The sequence below is a fragment of the Salvia splendens genome, chromosome 5 (genome assembly GCF_004379255.2).
Source record: "Salvia splendens isolate huo1 chromosome 5, SspV2, whole genome shotgun sequence".
Taxonomy (NCBI): Eukaryota; Viridiplantae; Streptophyta; class Magnoliopsida; order Lamiales; family Lamiaceae; genus Salvia; species Salvia splendens.
In genome coordinates, this window is record NC_056036.1 from 36,337,407 (window position 1) to 36,359,884 (window position 22,478).

The following is a 22,478-nucleotide window of genomic DNA, read 5'->3' on the forward strand; positions in this document are numbered from 1 at the left end:
TTCAAAGCTCTTGCTATTTACAGAAATCTTTATCTTTGTTTTCTTCATCATGTCTTGGAATGTATGTTTTCAGACGAACTAGGCTGAGGAAAGAGAAAGAGAAAGAGGTGCAGCACTGTGAAGTCCGCTGAGCCTCCGATGAGAGATGCTCTCTGTGGGAAGAAGAGGTGATGCAAGCCGGCAAGATGACGTCTGTTATTGTGCAGCGGCGCAGAACAAAGTGATAGATGAAATCAGGGCTTGAGAGAGATAAAAATGGAGGTGGAGGTGGAGGTTTGGGATGGGAGAGACAAAATGAGGCGGGCTATTATGTTGGCCAATTGTGTTTAACCTAATAATTTTAAATTCTTGGTGTACATTTTGTTGGTTTAATTATTTTATTGAATAGTTTAGACTATTAAATGGCCCATTAATTCACCAATCCCATAAATTAAGAATGAATTGCCAATTTGATATTCCCATTTATCTCATTATTTGTCAATCAATTAATAATTTAACTATTAATTGGTCTCATTTTTCTAAATGACCATTAATCTCATCAACCTCATAAATAAAAAAATGAATTGGCCAATTTGAGATCCATTGATCTCATTAATTGCCGATCAATCAATAATTCAGTATTAAAATCATGTTACATTTTTATTTTATGTTTTCATTCATCAATAATTTAGAAACTTTGTATTCCAATTTCAACAATTTTGGCACAAGACTACATTATCTTAACGGATCCTTTCAAGTTACATTTTAGTACTCCACATACAAAGTTAGAGAATGGGGTTGGAATTTTATAATTTCAATTTTATTAATTTAGTAATTGGGGTTTTAATCAATTGGTAGTGATAAATGTACTTAAATTTGTATATATAAAATTTCTTTATTTATATTTTTGGGATTGTATATTTAAATTGTTTTAAATATTTGTAATTTTAAATTTTTTAATAATGTAATTGTATTTGATTTCAAGTAATTGAGTCAAAATGTGAATTCATTGTGATGAAATTAAATCGAGTCGTGCATCGCATGAGTGTGGATACTGGTTGATATAACGTGCAGTATAGCACGCCAATGGAGACTTTCAAAATATTAATAAATGATTTATAAAACGGAAAGCTAATAAAACAAACGAGGATAAACATGGAATAGCTAGCCTACAAATTCCGAATCTCTTGAATTGTAAGCTTTGATATTGGAAAAGCTACATGACCATGATATGATCCGCCAAAATAAGAAAATATTTATAAATTTAGAATAATATAAAATTGTTTCATACGGATTAATACATGGAAGGTCATTAATTAAGGAGATATTAATTTTTTCTCTCATTGGTGAGAAATTCATTAGGTCACATTAAACTCAAATATACTTGCCGCGTATATATAAATACGTGCAAGTGTGCAACCCAAAAAGAGAAAATAGTTTAAAAGTAACAAGACAAACGCAATCACAACGTTTCAAGACAAAGAGATGGATTACATATGATTTTTGTCTCCTTCAAATATTCCAAACAACACGAGTCTATAAATCTTCCCAGATTGATATAGGAAATCTACTATTGAATGTCACATGAATTAGTCAAGATCTAGTTGTCTTGGATTATGACTTGTTGCTCAAAAAGGATTTACCACCGAAACGAGTTTTAGTGAGTTGCGATTCCATGTAGTGTTTATACTCCATAGAATGGTAGATTAATTGCAGAGCCATCCTTTCGACCAGTGGCGCAGCCAGCCCAACAATAGCGTCCCATGCTGGGCAATTCATTACAATCATTGAAATTCTCTCTCTCTCTCTCTCTCTCTCTCTCTCTCTCTCTCTCTCTCTCTCTCTCTCTCTCTCTCTCTCACCACAGTTGTATGCTTTAGAGACTTAAACCTTCCATTTGTAAATATCTGTCCAATATTACATGCAAAAAGTACATATATATTCAAATATAAAACTTTTTAGCTTATTGGTAAAATAGTCAAAGAGAAAAAGTTGTTGAAATAATATAGTGTATGGTGGGGCCCATAAATGAATATAACTATTATTATGGGACGGATGAAAAAAAATCGGCCTATTTCTATGGAACGAAGAGAGTATATATAGTAAATGTGGGCCACATGTAGCTTCGGCCCAGCATGTGAAGTGTGTTTTCTCCATGTATGAGTAGTGTGTATTTTTAAAGTACTAACCCTCATTTTATGGTGTATTTATAATATTATTGTTGATTTCATCAACCATACTGAATAGGGAGTCAATCACATGGTAAATCTGTGTAGTCATTAGCAATATTGAATTTGATGTCATTTTCTTCTTCCCTTTGGTTGTTTTTCGGCAATGTGAGGTAAGGGAAGACTAATTAATTTGCCATTGCTGTGCATAGATTAAATATTTAAAATATATGACAGATCAAATGTAACGATCTCTTTGCATACATTGTACCTGGAAGTGGGCTAAATTAATAATTTTGAATACATATAATATGTACGTATCTAGAATATCTTGTTTTCTTAATACTCCACGCATGTAGACTTAAGATAACGTTGACTGCTTGAAGTTGATGTATCAACTACAGCGTTTCTAAATGCATACAACAATTGATTGGGATTTGGACCCTCTCTTATAATATCCTAATGCTTTTACCGTCCTATTAAAAAGGAAACATTTTCCGTTTTGATTCGATTGTCACATTAAAAATGGAACGTTTTTCAAAATAGAAATAATCATCTCTACTTTTTTTTTTCTCTCTTTATTAACTCAAAAAATAGCACCACGTGAAATCTTGTGCCGAAAAACAAATGTTTCATGATATTTAATGGGACAAAGGGAGTATTTTATAAAAAAAATTAATAATTTAATGTTACAGTTTATGAATAAATTGTTAGAGGGAGTGCCACAGCACCTCTGCAGTGTATTCCACAACAGCAGGAGTTCCAAATCCGATTGTTCTATAGTACAACATGGCCTATCATCCGCAAACTAATGGTTCAATTACAATTTTATAGTAGTACTTATTAAGTTCTTGTCGCAAGTTTTGTGAGATATATGGTCCTAATAAACCCCCGGCCGAAAATTTGTATACTACCTCTCTATAACGTATGATCCAAGTATTTGAGCTGTCTGTCCTAATTGGTTTGATTATGGTTGTAGGAACTTATCTCTGACTTTGAAGTGTCTGAAGGCATCTACTCCCACGCTTGGTTGAACATGATTTAATGCATATAATTGGTAAAATAAGAGAGAGGTAGAAAGAAAAAGTAACTGAAGTATTGTTAGTGGAGAATAATCATACTGAGAAAATAGTTTCCAAAATTAGAAAAAGAAATAGTGTATATTATTATTTGAGTTATTAATGAAAGACACAGTACACATTATAGAGATAAACTGAAAAAATAGTACTCCCTCCGTCCCATAATAGATGTCACACTTTCCTTTTTAGTTTATCCCACAAAAGATAACACATTTCCATTTTTGGAAAAAGCTCTCTCTCACATAAATATAAAAATCATATTTTCTCTTTCCATTTAACACACAAAATAAAACTTCCTAAAATTGCGTGTCATCCCACAAGTGTGACATCTTTTATTGGACGGAGGGAGTACAACCTAACTCAATAATTTAATTGGTAGAGAATATGATCTGCTGTTCCAAAAGGGATTTCCCATCGAAGCGCGATTTGGTGAGCTGCGACTCCACGTACTCTTCATACTTCATTGCATAGTACTTTGCTCCCCCATCTTTCTCCACCAGCGCCTCCGCCGGTCCGATCACCGCCTCCCCTGAGGGACCATTCGCTACCACGATCGAGATTCTATCTTTCTCCTCATTCACTACTGCTCTGTGTTTCACGCTCTTACACCTTCCATTGGTGAATATCTGTCCGCGCGGTTAATTATACGCTGTTAGTTTTACTTAATTATACTCATATACTACAAGTTTATAGCTAATTATACCTCAAGTTGGTCAGCTGCATTGACCAAAATAGAATTCTGAGGAGAGTCGGCGTTGAACCACTTGCCATCGTGCTCGATTTGGAGACCGGCGACACCGTTGTGTACGAGAAATGTGAACATACCTGGATCTGTATGCTGGGGAATGCCGATGGCTTGGTCCGGCTGAGGGCAACGTGGATAATAATTGGTCACAAACATTTGAAAACTAGATTCCATCTTCAATATTTCATCCACGTAACGACGTTGATTCAATTCTAGGGCTTCGCATACTGCTTCGACTAGCTCTAATGCTAATTTCCTCGTTATTTGGGTGTATTCCTGCACCACATCCCTACAAACATAACACCATTAGGGGGTGATTGTATCTCGGGATTAAATATGTAGTATGTTTGGTTCATGAGATTTAACCTCGCAGCTCAATCCTAGATGGATAATTAGTCATAGCTAACTCACTACAACTAAAAATAATCTCACAACCCAATCCTAGATTATATCTTGGTAATATTTTATCTAAGAAATCGAACACCACCTTAATATTTAATACTGCTATGACATTAATAAAAATGTACATGAAATGTGATAATTATACCTCAAGAGTTGGGGTTTGTGGGGGCAGTGGAAAGTGGGATGCACATAGAGCTTAAGGTAATCTCTCCATAAAGTGAAGCTCTGGTTTGAAGTATTGGCAACGTTGAAATTCCCACATTTGATGGGATCTGAAGCACTCTTGGCTTCGTACTGCTTCTTCTCCGAATCAGCCAAATTGAAGAACTCTTTCACTGCTTTAAACATTGATTCCATCAAGCTCTCGGGTACACCGTGATTCACAAGCTGCCAAACACATAATTTATATTAATAAACAGCATCTAATTAATAATGCTATGTATATAAGTATGTAACTATGTAGTTATAGAATTGATCGTACGATGAAGAAACCCCAATCCCGACATGCTGTGGCGAGATCGTGGACAGCCTTGGAGCGTTGATGAGGATCTCCGGCGACGAGGGCTGAGAAATCGATGATAGGGAGGGAGTCGGAAGTGAAAGCAGTGCGCTCGTTGGTGAAGTTGAATTTGGAAGGGACGGATTTTAGAGAAGAAGAAGAAGAATCTGATAAGTGTTTAAGAGTGGCATCGAATTCGAAGTGCTTAAATGAATCAGAACCTGCAACTCTTGATGCCATTGCTAGTTACCTTTCTTCTCTTTTTTCTTTTGTTAGGTTATGGGAAACAGAAAGTGCGTTTGAAAAAGGAAGTTGTAAGTGAAGTATATATAGAAGTAGGAGTGAATAGAACAATAATGTTGATTGGTTGAATATGTATCACTTTGCAAAGCAATGCAATTATGCAAGAGAGAGCATTTCAGGTATGGGGCTTTCACTTCTCCGCCACGTGTTCCCACGTTTGTTTCGTTAGCGCATCCCTAAGGGGAGAGGTAAATAAGATAAATGGAGAGGTAAAGTTATATACTCATCATATTTATCTTTTTATAATGAAAAATCATTCTCCAAGGGGAGAGGTATTTGAGAAGGTATTATACCTCTTCCCATTTTGAAGATGTATCTTTACCTCTCCATCAATGGAGAGGTAAAATTTTATAACATTTTTTTCATGAAAAATCATTCTCCAAGGGAGAAGGTATCACACTTTATGTTTTTTAATGTATTTTTTACTATTATTTTATGTTTAAAAATCATTTACCTTTCTATATACCTTTTTCTTTTGGAGTATGTTTCTTTTTGGAAGGATATATTTTACTTTTTGAGGAGGTATATAGATGATATGCCTTTTTTATTTACCTTCATTCGTGGAGATGCTCTTGCCCTTATAAATTGGAAATCAATTGACGGAATATTATTATAGGACATGAAATCTATTATAATATGTAAATTGGAAATCAATTGACGGAATATTATTATAGGACATGAAATCTATTATAATACTCCCTCCGTCCCGTGCTACTCGCACGTTTACTTTTCGGCTCGTCACAAAGTCCTTACACTATTTATAATTTAAGTTAGAATTAATGCATTTAATTAATATGTTAGTTTAAGTTAAGAGCTCTTTTATTAAATGATGTCTCATTACACCTAAAATTCTTTTTTAATTACACAAAAAAATCAATCCCAAATTTACGGCCTAAAATGAAAAGTGCGAGTAGCATGGGACGGAGGGAGTATGTAATTATGCCCTAGTGGCGTGCGTGCTACCAACACACGAAATCTGTTTGTATTATAATATACCCTAGTGGCGTGCTACTAAGTATATAAAATGTAGTCTCTATGTTTCATTAGTTGGTACAATTCATTTATATACTTATTTTGAAAAAAAATATATTTCTTGCGTCCCAGCTAGATTGAATGAAAAATTTTGGGCATGAATATTAAGAAATAGTGTTGAAAAGTAAAAGAGATGAATAAGGCAGGAAAGATAAAAAAGAGAGTAAAATAGGTGATGAAATAAAGTAAAATTAATTGGATGTTTTGTTTTTAGTAAAAAAAAATGACTCAACTTGGTTGCGACATCCCAAAAAGGAATACGACTCTAATTAGTTGGGACGGAGGGAGTAATAAATAGTTAAAATGGAGAGAGAGTTAGGTAAGAGAAAGCATATTGTAGAGAATAGTCTTCATTACATTATTTTCTCTCTCTCCACTTCAACTATTTAGTACTATATCTAGAAATGACTCAACTATAAGTCAACTTACCAAATGGAAAAATGACTCAACTATGAGGAAATAGAGAGAGTATTATTCATACAAAATGAGTGTGAAAAAAGAAATGTAACAACCCTAATGGAACATAGAGGATACAATGTGTAAGACTGTAAAAAAGTTAGTGGAATATTAAGTTAATGGAATATGAGATCCACTTTTTTATGTTGGTCTTATAAAAATATATGGATGAAGTAAATTAGTGGAATGTGGAACCTACTTATCAATTATGATAAAAAATAAAGTGTGACTCTTATTATAGGACAAATGGAGTATTATTTTTGTAACTTATACTTACCCATCACAAGGTGTCATTGTATTTGATTAAATTTTTTGGGTAATAGTTTCTTAAAAAATTTTATTACTCGATCAATATGTTATACACTGTCTATCTTATTTTATATTTAAAAAAATAGAACCTTTGCGAGTTAACTTTAGTTTTATGAAATAAGACAAAAAAATTAGTTCTTCCGTTCCTAAAGAATATACACTTTGGTTTGACACGAGTTTTAATACAAAATTGATAAAGTAAGAGAGATGCATGGAGAAAAGTAATTAAATAATTATTAGTGGAAAATGAGTCTCACCTCATTAGAAAGAAAATGATTTCCAAAATTGTAAATATATATTCTTGTGGGACGAACTAAAAATGAAAGATTGCATATTCTTATAGGACGGAAGAACTATGTTATTTAATTAATCTCTTGGGCGGTCATAAACTCATAATTGACTACCACATTTTGTCGATTATGTGTGATTAATTATGTGTGATTAATAGTGTTGATATGTCAGATTTGGAAAGAGACAAAAAATAATTTTTGGTGTTGAAATTTAGAGAGGCAAACGTAGCAAACTTTTAGATCAGGATCATTCCGTGATTTGTGGGATTGCGTTACATTATTTGCACGAGCCAAATGATAATTAAAAACTGTATGTTTTATTCATACCAGTGCGTGTATTTAATTTACCGGCGTACAACTACCACCGCAAAAAAAAAAATTATTGACACAAAAATTGAGACGAAAAGCGTTGGAGTAATAATTTAGAACGCAAAAAAATGTTCTTAAACTAAAGAAAAATTAACTTAGTCTTTTGCTTATTATGACACTTTCATTTATGTCTTCTAATTTTAGTTGAAACACCAACTATATGATTACTTATTGAAGATTGGTACTCCCTCATACCACACTAGATGTCTACCTCTTTTCTAGTTTATCCCACTTAAGATGTATACTTTCCATACTAGGAAATGGAGTTGTAAGTGAAGTATATATAGAATAGAAGTAGGTGGGAGTGGATAGAAGAATAATGTTGATTGATTGAATATGTATGATAAGGCTCATTTCATGCATCGGTTTAGGGTAAAATGTACGCTGGTTGATCGGTTTATCGCGCAAAACAAGTGTTAAATGTGCAGGAATGCCGCTTGACCAAGGCAGCAAGGCCGAACTGATCAAGCAAGTACAAAAGGCGATAAAAGGCCAAGAATCGGGGGAGTTGATCAAGGGGGAGTGATCAAGCAGTTAGGCGGGGACCGCTGGCTTCTAAAAGAATAACACGTGAGGAAATGAGCTGGATGTGGCGCACCATTCTGTTATTAAGGACGATGTTCTAGAAGGGGACACGTGCTAGCTTATGAGACGCAAGAACGGAGCTGAGTCATGAATCTGTTACTCAAAAGCGTCGTCATTCTAGAAGAAGGGCACGTAGCAATCAATGAGTCGCTCATTCTCAGCATGAGTGAATATTCTCTGTCAAGATCGTTATCCAGCTAGAGGCCGAATCGAGCTTATAAATAGAGGGTGCACCATCACAAGAAAGAGAATCCGATCTTTTACTTTCCGCCTAGTTTAGCTTATTTTAGTTCTCTAGCTTAGTCCAGTTCTCTAGCTTAGTCCAGTTCTCTATAATAGCTTAGCTTAGATAAAGTAATGCGCAGTTAGAAAGAGGAATTAAAGAAGCGCTGCGGAATACTTGTTATCTGTCGGCATATTCCTAAATTACCCGTCGAGATTCTTCTCGGTTTTACTTGCTTTCTTATTTTCCGAAGTATTAGGATAGTTTCAATTTCACGTTGTACTGTTCTCAGTTTAGTTTAATCAAAGTTATTACGTTTTCATCCTCGCATTTACTGTTACGTTTTCACCTGCAATTCACTTGACCCAGTAGTTAAATTTACCTTGATCAAGTTAGCAAGTTTAATTCTGCCTAGAGTAAAAACAGTAGTTAAAAACTCCCAAGTTAAAGCGTGGCAGCAACCAACCCCCTGTTCACTACACACACTCTCGACACACCAACTTCTCTATGGGATCGACCCCGAACTTGCCACTTTACTGTTAAAGTAGTGCAAAATTGGGAGTTTACAAATTACATTGGTAGGAAACGAGCGAGAGCGAGTTTGAATCGATCAAGTGGCAACGACATTTGCTAACTGATCCAATCGGTTCAGTTATTTTCAATATAACTTGGTCCGAATTCGCGCCCCTCTCGAAGCCTTCCAAAATGGCGTCGTTGCCGGGGAAGCATGGTGGACTCACTGTGGATAGCAAGAACGACCTCAACCTCGCAGCTCAAGGAGACTTCTCGAAAACCGCATTTAGCCAAGCTAAAAATATCCTGGAGAGGCTTATTGGGGCAAAGCGGTCGTATGAGACATCCCAAGGGCAGTATAGGAGAGGGGCAGTGCACGTAGAAGAGGTGCGTAATGAGGAAAAATTGGAGGCTCAATTTGAGCAGATGGAAAAGAAACTGCTAGAGGCAGTAGAGAAAGCCAGGCCATCTCCACCACCTGCACAAAAAAAAATGCAGTATGTGCCGCAACCGTCCCCACCAGAAGAGCATCATTACTACTATTGCGAGTTCCCTCCTGAGGGAGAACCGCAGGCCCAAGTAAATGTCGTGGGCCACTGGAACGCAAATGGCAACTGGATCCAGGGGAAGCAGAGAGATGCTCCATGGAGGGATCACCCAAATTTCAGGTGGGCTGATCAGAATCAGAGCCAACCATCGCAATCTTCTGGAGGGCAGCCCAACTGGCCAGCTCAAATCCAGGAAAGGCCAAACACTGGAGGGAACAGAATGCAGGGAGGTCAGGCAGGATGGTCAAATGGACCTCAAGGGAACTGGTCAAGTGGAGGACAGTCTAACTGGTCAAGTCGACAACAGGAAGGAGAATGAGGGTACCAACACCAAGGCCCTCAGTTTAGCAACTAGGGAAGACAGTCAAATAATCAACTTGTGAACTATGTCCCGTAGTACCAAAGAGGGAACCAACAGAATCATCCCCTCCAGAACCAGCCAGAGCAGTGTGGACCTTACGGTTACTATCAGCAAGGCTATGGAAGAGGTCGATTTAATCAGAGATTTAACAAACAACAATTTGAAGGTCCAGGAGATGTGATGATCTGCATCAGCCCCAAGATGCAATGCGAGAAATACAAGAGACTCAGAAAGAGCAGAGGGCTGCACTCGAGATGCTTACAAAGCAGTTATCTCAGGTAGCCATGTCTTTGGGCGAGCTGAGAGGGAATGAAGGAGAGCTTCCGACCACAGTGCAGCAACCTACAGGACGAGAGATTGTCAATACAGTCTCTCTGAAATCGGAAACAGTTTGTCAAAGTTCATCTGCAAATTTTCCAGCACCTAGACTCAATCATAACGGAAGTTTTGAGCCCATCGCCTTTAATCAAGTCGTAAAAGAAGAAGAGTCTAGCACCCGTGAACAGGTTGCCGAGATGGGGAGGATGGTTGAAGCAGAAAATGAGATCGGTGTAATCCAACCTAGAGATCTTCCACCCAAGAAAGTTGACCCAGGGGTGTTTACGCTTCCAATCTCCATCAGAGACGTTCTAATGGAGCAAACAATGTGCGACCTAGGGGCTTCCATCAATATTATGCCGTACTCTATACGAAAAGCTGGAAGATGCTAAGCTTATCAAAACTGATATAGATACAGCTAGCAGACGGGTCTTGCATCTACCCCGAAGGCGTTCTGGAAGATGAAATTGTCAAAGTGAACAAATTCATGTACCCCGCCGACTTCTTCGTCATAAAGACGACAGACCCGGGAGCGGATGAGCCCATTGGAATCCTCTTGGGAAGACCCTTCTTATCCACCGCCAACACAGTCATAGATGTCTGCCATGGGACGATGAATCTGGAGTTTAATGGAGAGCGACTTACAGTCGACATTAATGAAGCTGCAAGGAAGCTACAGGACAACGAGAACATACAATCAATAGATATTGTTAGACCTTTGGAGCAAGAGTGTTTGAAAAAGGAACTCCTCATTAAACCACCCTCTAATTCCACTAATAATGAAAAGCTTAAAAAGGAAGCAGCTGACTGGCTCGAAGCGACAATGATCGGGGAAATGGATGATCAGGACATTGAAGAAACAATGACGGATTTCTGCAAACCAACACGACCAGCAAAGACATAAGAGATCACTCAATCAGGAAGAGTCGAAAAACAACCTAACCAAGCTGGCCCGTTAAGAAGAAAGCTGAAGGAGAACTCCGCGCCTACAAGGTAACTACTGCCCTTACCTGGATCATCTGTTACCTTCAAAGACTTGTTCGATCAGACGTATCACAAGCCAGTCAAACCAAATCTGCAAGAACAAAGAGGGCAACTGATTGAAGAGCTAGGGCTGCGTCAAGAGGTAATCAGGTGGAAGACAGCAGACCTGATGGAGATGAACCCAAAACGGTGCATACATCCAGCCACGGTGGAGAAAGGAGTGACCAACCTCTCTTCAAGGAAGAAAGAGCCCATCGGTGAACAGGAGGAGCTACCATCCCAGTGTCGAATCGAACTGATATCCAGGAAGCGGAAATCAGAATAGGCGAACCCTAATGCCACCATGGCGACATGCACACTGGAGGCAAACATACACAAAGGATACTCCCCCAATTTGCTCTCCTTCATAGGAAAGAGTCATCGGGTTGAACCCTACAGAGACAAACTAAAGCAGGCTTGGTGGAAGAAGTTCCACTAGCCCTGCCCAATCTTAACCAGTGACCAGGTAGAGGGAGTGATCGGGTACTCCTTTGTAGTCTGCTTGATCAAGCAACAAATTCTAAAACTATTAAACTGATCAAGTGACGTCCTAGGGGAACTCGGTCATATCCTTATAGTTAGTGTAAATATTTCTTGAAGAGTTAGTTTTTTTATGTCTTAGAAAATTAAAAGTCGGGAGTAGAGGCAAGAAATTGATCAAGTGGAATTATATAGTTTGCATCTGGATTTAACTTACCACTTGATCAGTGCAACGAAGGCTAACCAATGGCCACAGTGATTTAATTGATCAGGAACGGGTGGTGATAGGACATATGCAGTCATTAGAGAGGTGTCAGGCTGCGCCAACTGTCGCAATGCAGGAACGTCCCAGGGAGAAGGAGAAAGCGTATCAGAGAAGCTAAGCCAGTTGACACTCTGAAAAGGCGCGCCCGTACATGAACAGTCGCAGAGATCTCAATAGTCGTGATACCAATATAATAGGCAGATCTCAGAGCCGTGTTTCACTTTTACCTAAAAGCGACTACAGTGCATTCCTTTTACTCTCCCCACACCACTCCAAATTTCGAACCCTCACCTAGAACATTTTCTTCACCAGCACTCATCACCACTACTAGCAAATATGTTGATAGAGCAGATTCCCACTCCTTCATCATCCTCCAGTGTCGGCGCCGACGGAGGCGACCAAGAAACTTCATCCCAAGTTCATCAAGGAAATCCTAACCCTTCTACGCCAACCACCGCCACTCCACGGCCCGAGGTAGATAAGGAGACTCTACGGCACCTTGACAAAATCCTTCGAAGTATACCCCGCGAATTGGGCGATGCAGCAGCATACGCCGAACTCAAAGCTAGACTTGGGATTTCCCGGTCTAAAAACCCGGCTTCATCCTCTAAACCAAAGACCCCACCTAGCCCTCCTACATCACCTCCACCATCTACTATCCAACCTTCGCCGCCATCTCTTCCCAAAACCACATCCCCCATCCAGACTTTACCCCTATCCCCTCTTCCTAGCTCCCCTACATCACCTACAACCCCCTTCCTAGCTCTCCTATATCACCCTCACCTGAGTCCCCCGTCCAGCCAATGCAACACAGCGAATCTACCTCTGACAGGGAAAGATTGGGGGAGGATTATGGGAAGTATTTCGGTATTTCGTCGCCAACAAGCGGTGGCGGCTCCGCTTCGGTCCGTGAGCCGCATTTGACTGGGGGCGGCGACATTAACGATGGAGAGGTGGAGGAGTTCCACCCGTTGTTCGAATATGAGGGAACAGAAAAGGAGAAGGAGGAGCCGCTACACCGTCAGACGTGGCGTATGACAACGGACCGACTCCTGGAGGTAGCTGAAAACCTGAAAACACAGGGTGAGGAGGGAACGGTGGTGCAGAGGCAACGCACAGCATGAGGCTGGTGGATGAAGAAGAACTAGAAGAACCTCAGATCCAGGAGGCTGGAGAGGAGAGAAAGGCTACCGAGGGCAGCCTGACGAGGAAGAGAAAGAGGAAGGGGAAGGAAAGTGTTCTCCCTGCTCCCAAGAGAAGCCACCCCGCTAACACAGAGGTCGCCGTTGCAGATGCTTCCGCACCCGTTTCCCCACGGCCCGGAGATGAGGGCAGTAATTCGACGGGACAGGAGTTGCGTTGGACCCGAACGTCCAGAAGACAACAAGGAAGGCCTGTAACCTCTCCCTCCACCGCCTACTCTCCTCAGCATGTGGTGTTGACCCCAGCTCTTCGCCAACAGATGTTGGAATTCGATGATCCTAAAATGAAGAAGGAGGTGCATCAAAGGGTGACCCCTCAGAAGAAGTTAAAGGCAGGGAAGATGTTGCACCAGCCATCCTTGGAGAAGATAGAGATGAAGGAGAGGTTTTCTGCCTATATTGCCGGCATCGGTTTTGAATGGTTGCTAGAGGTCGATGAGACCCCTGTGCCGGGTTTAGATATTCAAATTAAGGGTCTTGAGATCATCAGCCTCGAAATGTCAATACGATAAAAAAAAAGAGTCAATAAGGGTATTAAGGTCAGTTTACAACAAATTAGTAATAACTAATTTTTGAAAAATATCCCATAATTTTAAAACATATATAAATTTCTCGATTTAAATTATTTTTTCCCACAACATATATCAAATTAATGATAATTTCATGAGGATTCTAACGAGATCTCACTTGCATATGTTCCGATGTCAATATTTTTGAATTTTTTTTGAAAATTTTCAATTTTTTCGTACAACAACAAATGTCAACATGATATATAAAATATGTTAATATAATACATGTAGAATGTCAATATAAGCAATGTGCTAATATCCTCAAAGCATTGTGTTGACATTTTCAAAGCATTGTATTGATATTTTCGAAACACTATATTGACATTTTCATCCGAAACCCTAATTTGATAGTTTTTTATCTTTTTCGATTTAATTAATAAAAATGAAAATTACACGTGGCAAATTGTAGACCACAAGTTTTCTAAAATCCTATGGTCTTAAATTAGTTATAATTAGCAATTAAATGATGAGTTAACAATTGATCAGTCTCTCTACAAGAGAGGGCATCTCGGGTAGTAGGGTTTCACTACTCCGCCACATGTACACGTTTTCTAATTTAGAAATCAATTGACGGAATATTATATTTAATGGGACATGAAATCTACCAACCCGTGAAATCTGTTTGTATTATAATAAGTACTAGTGGCGTGCTACTAGTATATACTCTCCCGTCTGTAAATAGGCATCCCGTTTTTCTATTTTAGTCCGTTCGCGAATAGAAATTTTCTTTTACTTTTATCATAAATGGTAAGAGGGTCTCACGTTCCACTAACTCATTCCACTCACATTTCATTTAAAACTAATATATACAAGTGAGACCCCTATTCCACTAACTTTTTTCCACTCACTTTTCTTAACATTTCTTAAAACTCATGCCGTCCATAAATAAGACTCCTAACGGCGAACGGAGGGAGGGAGAGGGAGTAAAATGGACAATGTGTTAAGACTCTAAAGTCTAAACCAACCTTTCTTTTCGTAATAATTGTTCAAAGGATTTTAATATCTTCGATTTATCTAGTCTATTAGGTTTCATCGGAAAAAACATTAAATTCCATGACAAAACTATTGTCTAGTCTATTAAAGTTTGCATCTTAAAGTTGCATCGGAAAAAAAATCATTAAATTCCATGCATGACAAAACTAGGGCTCGGGAAACATATCGAAATACCGAAATACCGGCCTTATCATAACGAAAAAATATAAAAAATACCGAATTGTTGGTGTACCGTGATTTTCGATACGGTATGATACCTTACCGAAAGATTTCGGTAAGGTAACGGTATGAATTTTCATATACCGCGGTATACCGCTTTATACCGAAATTCGGTATATACCGTAAATTAAGGTATATACCATAAAATATAAATATAATTATATATAAAATATATTTTATATATTTTTAAATAATAAATTTTATTTTGAAATATAAATATAATTATGAATAAAATATATTTAATATATATATTTTTTAATTATAAAATATAAATAATATTCTAAAAACTCAAATTATTTATTTTCATTGATGTTGAAAGTATGGTATACCGCAAGGTATACAGAACTTTGGTACGGTATATCGAAAATGAGGTAAGACATAGGTATGGAAATTGGTCATACCGGAAATAAGGTATACCGAAGTTTGGCATACCAATAATTTTGATAAGGTAAATGTATGATTTTTTCAGATACCGAATTTACGGTAAGGTATACGGTATGGTGGTTTCGGTAAGGTATACCGTACCTACCCACCCCTATACAAAACCGCATACATTAATTGTTAGCTTTTAAACATAGCAATCAAATAACAAAGCAATTAATTAAGTAACAAAGATAAAGTGATGGTATTTGTGATTTGACGACTAAGGACAATGCTTCACTTTCAACTAGTTGTACCTAGAAAACACTTAAAACAAACAAACAAATAAATAAATACCTAGAAAACAATTAGTGTCAATTCATACTCTCTAATTCATAATTTGAGGGTCACTATAAGAAAAATTCTTATAAATTGATATTACTAATTTTGATAGATGAATCAACATGGAAAAAAACTAGTACGGAGTACTATTTTTAATTTTTTTGTATACAAAGGTGGTATAGTTTTAATGACAACGAGATATATTCGCTGAATCTTGCGTGAAAAAATTTCGAGTTAATTTCGTTACTGACGAAATTAATACAATCCCAATATTATTAAAGTTTGTGATTTGTTACCTCCTCTGTTCCCTATTAATTATGTGTCACATTGCAGATTTTTTTTTAAATAGAGGAAAGGGTTGAAAAGTAATAGTGAAATGTGAGTGAGTAAAATTGAGTTTTATAATAAAATATGAGAGAGTAAGTTAGTGGAATGTAAGATTCATTATTAAAAAATAATGAAAAGGAAGTGAGACAATTAATAAAAAAATGTTTCTAAGTAGAAAATTAAAACACATATAAGAAAGAAACATAAGAAAGTATTATTTCTGTGACTTATAATAGTTACCCATCAAAGGTGTCATAATTGTATCTGATTATATTTTTTGGGCAATATTTTCTTAACAAATTTTTTTATTACTCGATCAATATGTTAAACTGTCTCTTTATTTTATAGCTCAAAAAACAAAACCTTTGCGTGTTAACTCTAGTTTCTATCAAAAAAAAGACAAAAAAATTATGTTATTTAAAATAATCTATTGGCCGCTCAAAATTGACTTCCTTTTCGCGGCCGATTTATGTCTATTTAATGCAGAAGAGAATAAAATACTCCTCCGATCTTATAATTTGTCACCATTTGATCAAGTATAAATTTTAGAATGAGTTTAAAAAGTTGTGAAATATGGATCATACTTTTATATAATAGTTTATAATAAAATATGAGTGGAAATGAGTTAGTAGAATGTGAGGTCTACTACAAAAAATGATAAAAGTAAAAGATGACAAATTTTTAGGAACCTACGAAAATGAAAATAAGAGATAAATTTTCAATGGAAATAAGCGACAAATTTACAGGGCCGGAGGGATTCCAACGGCTAGTTATTCAACTAACTTTTGAACTCCTTGATTAGATGTGGTATCCTCCACCGTAATCTCCCATGCACATGCATTGCTATTCAGCTACTCACCATAACAATCTCCTATCTTGGCTAATATAGCAACACTCAGAAATCTATTGCATACAAACTCACAAGTCTGTTGCAGTAATCGAACTTTTCCTTGCTCAAAGGCTTAGTGAGCTTATCAGCAGGGTTCTGGGCTGTATCTATCTTGATCACCTTCACCCTGCCACTCTCCACCTCATCTCTAATAAAGTGCAGCCTTACATTAATATGTTTGGTGCCCCTAGCACAACGGAAGTCATGCATTCACAAATAAATCATGCATAAAGATCTATTTGACTGATTATGAGATCAATTAACTACATGTTAAACAATCAATTGCATACAAGAACGCACATAAATTCATGCTTAAGAAATTTAAACCTAATTCATGAATTCCTACTGTTTAGAATTACCGATCTGATTCTCCAAAGAATCGACGATTGTTTGCGCCTTCTCCACGTGATGATCTTCATATTCAACCACGAACCTTCTAATTTGTATCCCGAACTCAGATAATGACCTTTTAAAAAAAATAAAAAATTAACTCCTATATAAGGGAGGAAATTACAAATAAACTCATACACTATAGATAGGAGGAAATTACAACTGATATTAAGAGGGCTCGAACTCGGCACCTCATGCAATAATGTCTAAGCTCCTTGCCGCTAGGACAAAGGCGCTGGACAACTCAGATAATGACCTTTCGGTAGGCAATGCTTGTCAGAATCGAAAAGAGCTTCATTAGAAAGAAGACAAAATATCAGTTTTGTTAAAACTGATTTTTCCGTCCACTCCCCAAGGGGAGCACGAAAATTATTGATTAAATTACTATTAATCTCCTTTTATATAGAGTTATGATGAGCCAGATTAGAGATCCATGGAGGTTGGATTTAGGCCAAACCTGTTGAATTTTTACTAATTAAATTGAGCCCCAATTTAATATAAGTCCAACAGAATATTATTATCATCCACTATAATATAATAATATTGACTACACGTCCAATCCTAAATTAAGAGTAATCCGGGCTTTACCTCTTTAATTAATTATTTCTCATGTTTAAGATATAAATATCCATTAATTAATTTAAGTCTGCTATTTGACTTTAATTAATTAATATCTTTTTTCAAGAATTGTCTACTTCAAAATCTTTATTTATCATTCTAGAATAAATTCCATCCGGCCGATTTTCTAAATAATAAAACCTTTTAAAACACCTCTTGAGGATATTATCAAACTGGACTCACCCAGCACACGATTAATTGCAATAACAATACCAGCACCTCTAGACATTGATCACCACTACCCAAGATATCAGGATTCTTGGATTGCGAAAAATCCGCACCTTTTGATAAATCAAAGTAGTGCATAATCAATGTCGTATGCTCAATGTAATATCAACAATGATTAAGAAATAGCAATCACCGAGACCTCGTCTTTCAGTAAATAGCAAGAAAGACTTATCTCAACTGTTAGATCCTTCAGTGCAATACCACACCAGTGTCGTTTATTTTCTAAGGTAAGGAAACATGCGGACTGACACTGCAACCCTTCACGATAAGTAGCCGAAGCCTATCTAGATTGTGAAATTCTATTTCTCTTCTACAAAGAACCGACTGCGTCACCTTCTATGAACGTCATTCACGACCAATCTACTATGCAGAAGATTAGACTTGTTTGCTTCTTATACATTTAAATGTTTGAGAAACATCTTATAAACGCACAAGCAAATATCAATGCGATAAAATTACTTCTTCTCGCCTTGGGTTAAAAGTGGATTATAGAATATATTGTATACAAACAATTCTATCCTTGATTTGATTGCGTTAATTCATGCTTAATCTATTCTTCCATCTTATGAGGCAATTATTACGACGTCTAGTCCTTGTGCAATCCGTGCGTCAATTTTTGTGTCTTCTATGTTTTGTTCGAGGATAAACAAAAGCGTAAGTTTGGGGGAATTGATACGCTCGGATTTTGCACTGTTTTAAGACCATTATTTGTTTTTTTTAATGTCAAAATGACAATTCATGTTCATATTTTGCATATTTGATCTATTTTGGTATTTTGACGTGTTTTGTGAGAAATGTGCACATTGGAGCCTAAAAAGATAGCCAAAAGTCGAAGTTGGAAATCTGGAGCATCTGAGACGCCCAGCGATCCGCTGCATCACAACCAGCGGCCAGCGACCGCTGGCCGCCACCGACCGCTGAACCTGAAGCGGTCCGCTCCAGGAAAGTTGTGCTGAAAAGGAAGACCACGCCCAACGACCGCTGAGGTGTGCGCAACGACCGCTCCAAAAGTTCCAGTAGCTACGGACCATCATGCAGCGACCCGCTGGAAATGCGCGGCGCACGATTTTGACCTATTTTCTCTCCAAGATTTACCATATTCATGGTACACGAATTGGAGGCTATAAATACCCACTCAAACCTCTTCACAAAGGATCTTTTTTTGCTAAATAATTTCAGAGCATAAATTTGAGAGTACTTCATAGTGCAAGGGTTTGAAGAAGGAATCAAGAGAAGATCAAGGCTACAAGGATTCAACCTTTGGGTTTTAATTGTTTTAGGTCTTATGTTCACTTTGTTTTCCCTACAAACTATGTTTTTAGCTTATTCTATCATGTGTAACTAAACTCATAGGATTCTACGGATGTGTTAGTACGACTTTGGTTATATAATTTCATTTTCTATTTAATATCCATTTTGTTTTTACTTCGTTTCTTCCCTAAGTAATTGGATAATGCTTCACGTTTGAGTGACACATTTTGTAATGATTTAATATAACTTGCTACATAATCGTGAGAGGAGGTTGGCGAGTTAGATCCACTTAGTAGACACTACAATTAGTTTCCCTTAAAACGACATTGTTAATTGAGAGTGAGGACTTTTCAAGGGTCTTAGGAGCTTTAAGGAGTTATGGATCTAGGATTGACGCCCCTAGTGTTAGTAATTTACGTTTGTATCGCATGAGCATAACTTAAGTGACTCGTTCTATCGAAGTATTAACTGTGCTAGGGTATTGTAGTTGGAATTCATATAACCATAACTGTGAACGCACATCCCTGGAATTCTCTTATCTCTATATTTTATCTCTGTGAATTACTTGCAATTAGTTGTTTACTTGCTTTTACTTGTTTTTATTTTCAAAATTTCCCAAAATCTTTCGGTTTTCCAAATAATAGAAGAAGCTTAGTAGAAGGTATCCAATCTATGATTGTTTCCCTTGTGATTGATATCCGGTACTGATCTTTAGCTATACTATATATACTCTGTATACTTGCAGGTTTATTAAGCGCTAATAAAAAGTGCATCATGAAGAGAGAGAGAGAGCGCATTTTGGACGTGTGCTAGGAGTACTTTTGAAAATGATTTAAAGTCAAAGTTAAGAGAAATGAATCTATTGGGAAATGGGATTTTGGAAGATTTTATGCGATACAATGTTGAATCCTTTTCAAAAGCATACTTTAGGACAACTCCAAAGTGCGATTCCGTGGATAAAAATATGGCTGAAACATTCAATGGTTGGATACTAGATGTCTAGATGCAAGGTGTAAGCCAATTATTTCTATGTTTGAAGATATAAGAGTTCAAGTAATGAGAAGATTATACACTAAAAGGAAGTTTTGTTCAACTTGGATATGTGCTGTTGGACCAAGACCTATGTAAAAATTATAAAGAAACAAAGAGCTCTCATTTAAGTGGCAAATGATTTGAAATGGAGATGAAGGATATGAGGTTTCTAATGTATATGGCTAAGATAACAGGCATATCGTTAATTTAAAGTCGTCAAGTTGTACATGTAGAGAGTGGGAACTTACCGGTATCCCATGCCAACATGCAGTTTGTGTCCTGCACAGTGAAGAGTTGGAGCCATAAAATTTCGTTGCTCATTGGTATGCAGAATCTACATATTTGAAGGCCTATCAGTTCATGATACAACCTGTGAGAGGAAAGATCTTGTGGACTGAAACTGGTAAAGAAGAAATTGCACCACCGGCTCACAGGAAGTTACCAGGGAGGCCTAAAGTTATAAGAAATAAAGATAAAAATGAGATTCAGAAGGCAGACAAACTATCCAGAAAAGGAAGAATCATGACTTGCAAAATATATAAGCAGCCTGGACATAATACTAAAAGATGTCCTCAAAAGATGAATATGTTACTATTACTTAGCCCTTTTTACAAAAAAGTGCTCTCATAAAATTGTGGTTTCTTAACAATGCTTTTCTTGTTAATTTTAATGTAGCCCGAAGAAGATAATGTTAGAAGTCTAGAGCAATATGCAACAAATAAGTCACTCTCTCAAAGCAGAAGTGAAATGAGGGATGTGCAATCATCAGAAAGGCATAATGGCTCAGTCCAACTAGGTAAAAGAAGCAGAGCCACAAAATCAAGGATGACGAAAGGTTCGACAAATCATTCAACTGGTTATGGATTATATATCAATGAGAATACTGGTCAAACAATTCTTTATGTAAGCATTATATTACTATTTATATTCAATTTAAGTTACCTCATGCTCAATATTTCAAAATAATTACATTGTTGGTTTGCTTTGATCAGCCAGGAATAAGGTCTAATAAATATGTGAAGACACATCAAGAAACAATGTTTTCACGATCATCTGAAGATGCAAATAAAGATGTTCGAGGCAGCAAGAACCAGGCAACTTCATGTTTAAAATGGAAAGGAAATACATCGATGACAACAAGACAACTGCAGGTTGCGGCACAACGCAAAATAACCACATTTACAACTCAAGCAAAGCAGAGGAAATGATGTGTATCTTGAATTAAGTTTATAAATAATAGATAAGACAATTGTTTCCATTATTAAACGAAATTTATTGCTTTTGCACTTAGTAAGTTTGATTTTTTCTTAAAGAATTATATGAATCTCTTTTTTTTCCTATTCCTACTGAAGATAAATGAATTTTCATTCTAATGATAGCAGATTATATGTGGTATTTTCATTTCTTGGGAATTAATTGCTTGATCATCATCTATTTTTAGAGTAAGATTTTGAATGTAACATGTGTATAACCACTTAGTTTCTTATGAGAGGAAAATCAACTTTTATCATTGTTTATGGATTGATTGATGAGATTATTGAATTATTGCAGTATATCTTGTTAGTAAAATTGTTCAAGTTGCAAGTGGGGAGAAGAAAAGAAGGTTTAGCCTGTAGATTTCTTATATCATTGCTAATACTTGTCAATGAACTAAACATTCTAGTAGTTGAATCATACTTATTGGAATCAATGAACTTGTCAATGAACTAAACATTCTAGTAGTTGAATCAAACATATTGGAATACTTGTTAATAACTATATTAAGAGAAAAGTTTAAAGGATCAAACCTATTGGAATGCTTTCATATATTTGAACTTTTAGTAGTTGAATCTGGAATGACGCCTCCAATCTCATTTAGAAGTAGGAACAACTGTTTTGAAGCAAGAACAGTATCCCAAATCTCATTTAGAAATTTCGTCGAACACGTTGAGTACATTCTCATTGGTTGCATTTTGATTGCAATCTGCAATCAATTCTTCGCAATTCTGCAATTACAAGGCTCCTTCCTCATCTTCTATTTTTCAGAAACCAAAAATGGCACAACAAAATGAAAGAAATATTGAGCTTCTAGCAAGTCTCCTCCTTATCTTGTGTGTATAATTTTTGGGGCA

General features: G+C 36.8%; 1 protein-coding gene across 1 annotated transcript; it reads right to left on the bottom strand.

Moving 5' to 3' along the window:
• Window positions 1–3,481: 3,481 nt before the first annotated feature.
• On the bottom strand, window positions 3,482–5,142 carry LOC121805688 (2-oxoglutarate-dependent dioxygenase 19-like). Its single transcript, XM_042205638.1, has 4 exons — window positions 4,855–5,142; window positions 4,519–4,760; window positions 3,930–4,260; window positions 3,482–3,852 (listed from the first exon to the last, which is right to left on the bottom strand). The coding sequence occupies exons 1-4, from the start codon at window positions 5,110–5,112 to the stop codon at window positions 3,595–3,597; spliced, it is 1,089 nt and encodes a 362-aa protein (XP_042061572.1). The 5' UTR covers window positions 5,113–5,142; the 3' UTR covers window positions 3,482–3,594.
• Between the last annotated feature and the right edge of the window lie 17,336 nt (window positions 5,143–22,478).

Excerpts from the sequence above, each read along its gene's own strand:
- LOC121805688 (XM_042205638.1), bottom strand. The coding sequence starts at position 5,112 with ATGGCATCAAGAGTTGCAGGTTCTGATTCATTTAAGCACTTCGAATTC. Across the intron at positions 4,761-4,854 it reads GGGATTGGGGTTTCTTCATC|CTTGTGAATCACGGTGTACC; the intron begins GTACGATCAATT and ends TGTGTTTGGCAG. Across the intron at positions 3,853-3,929 it reads ATGCAGCTGACCAACTTGAG|ATATTCACCAATGGAAGGTG; the intron begins GTATAATTAGCT and ends CCGCGCGGACAG.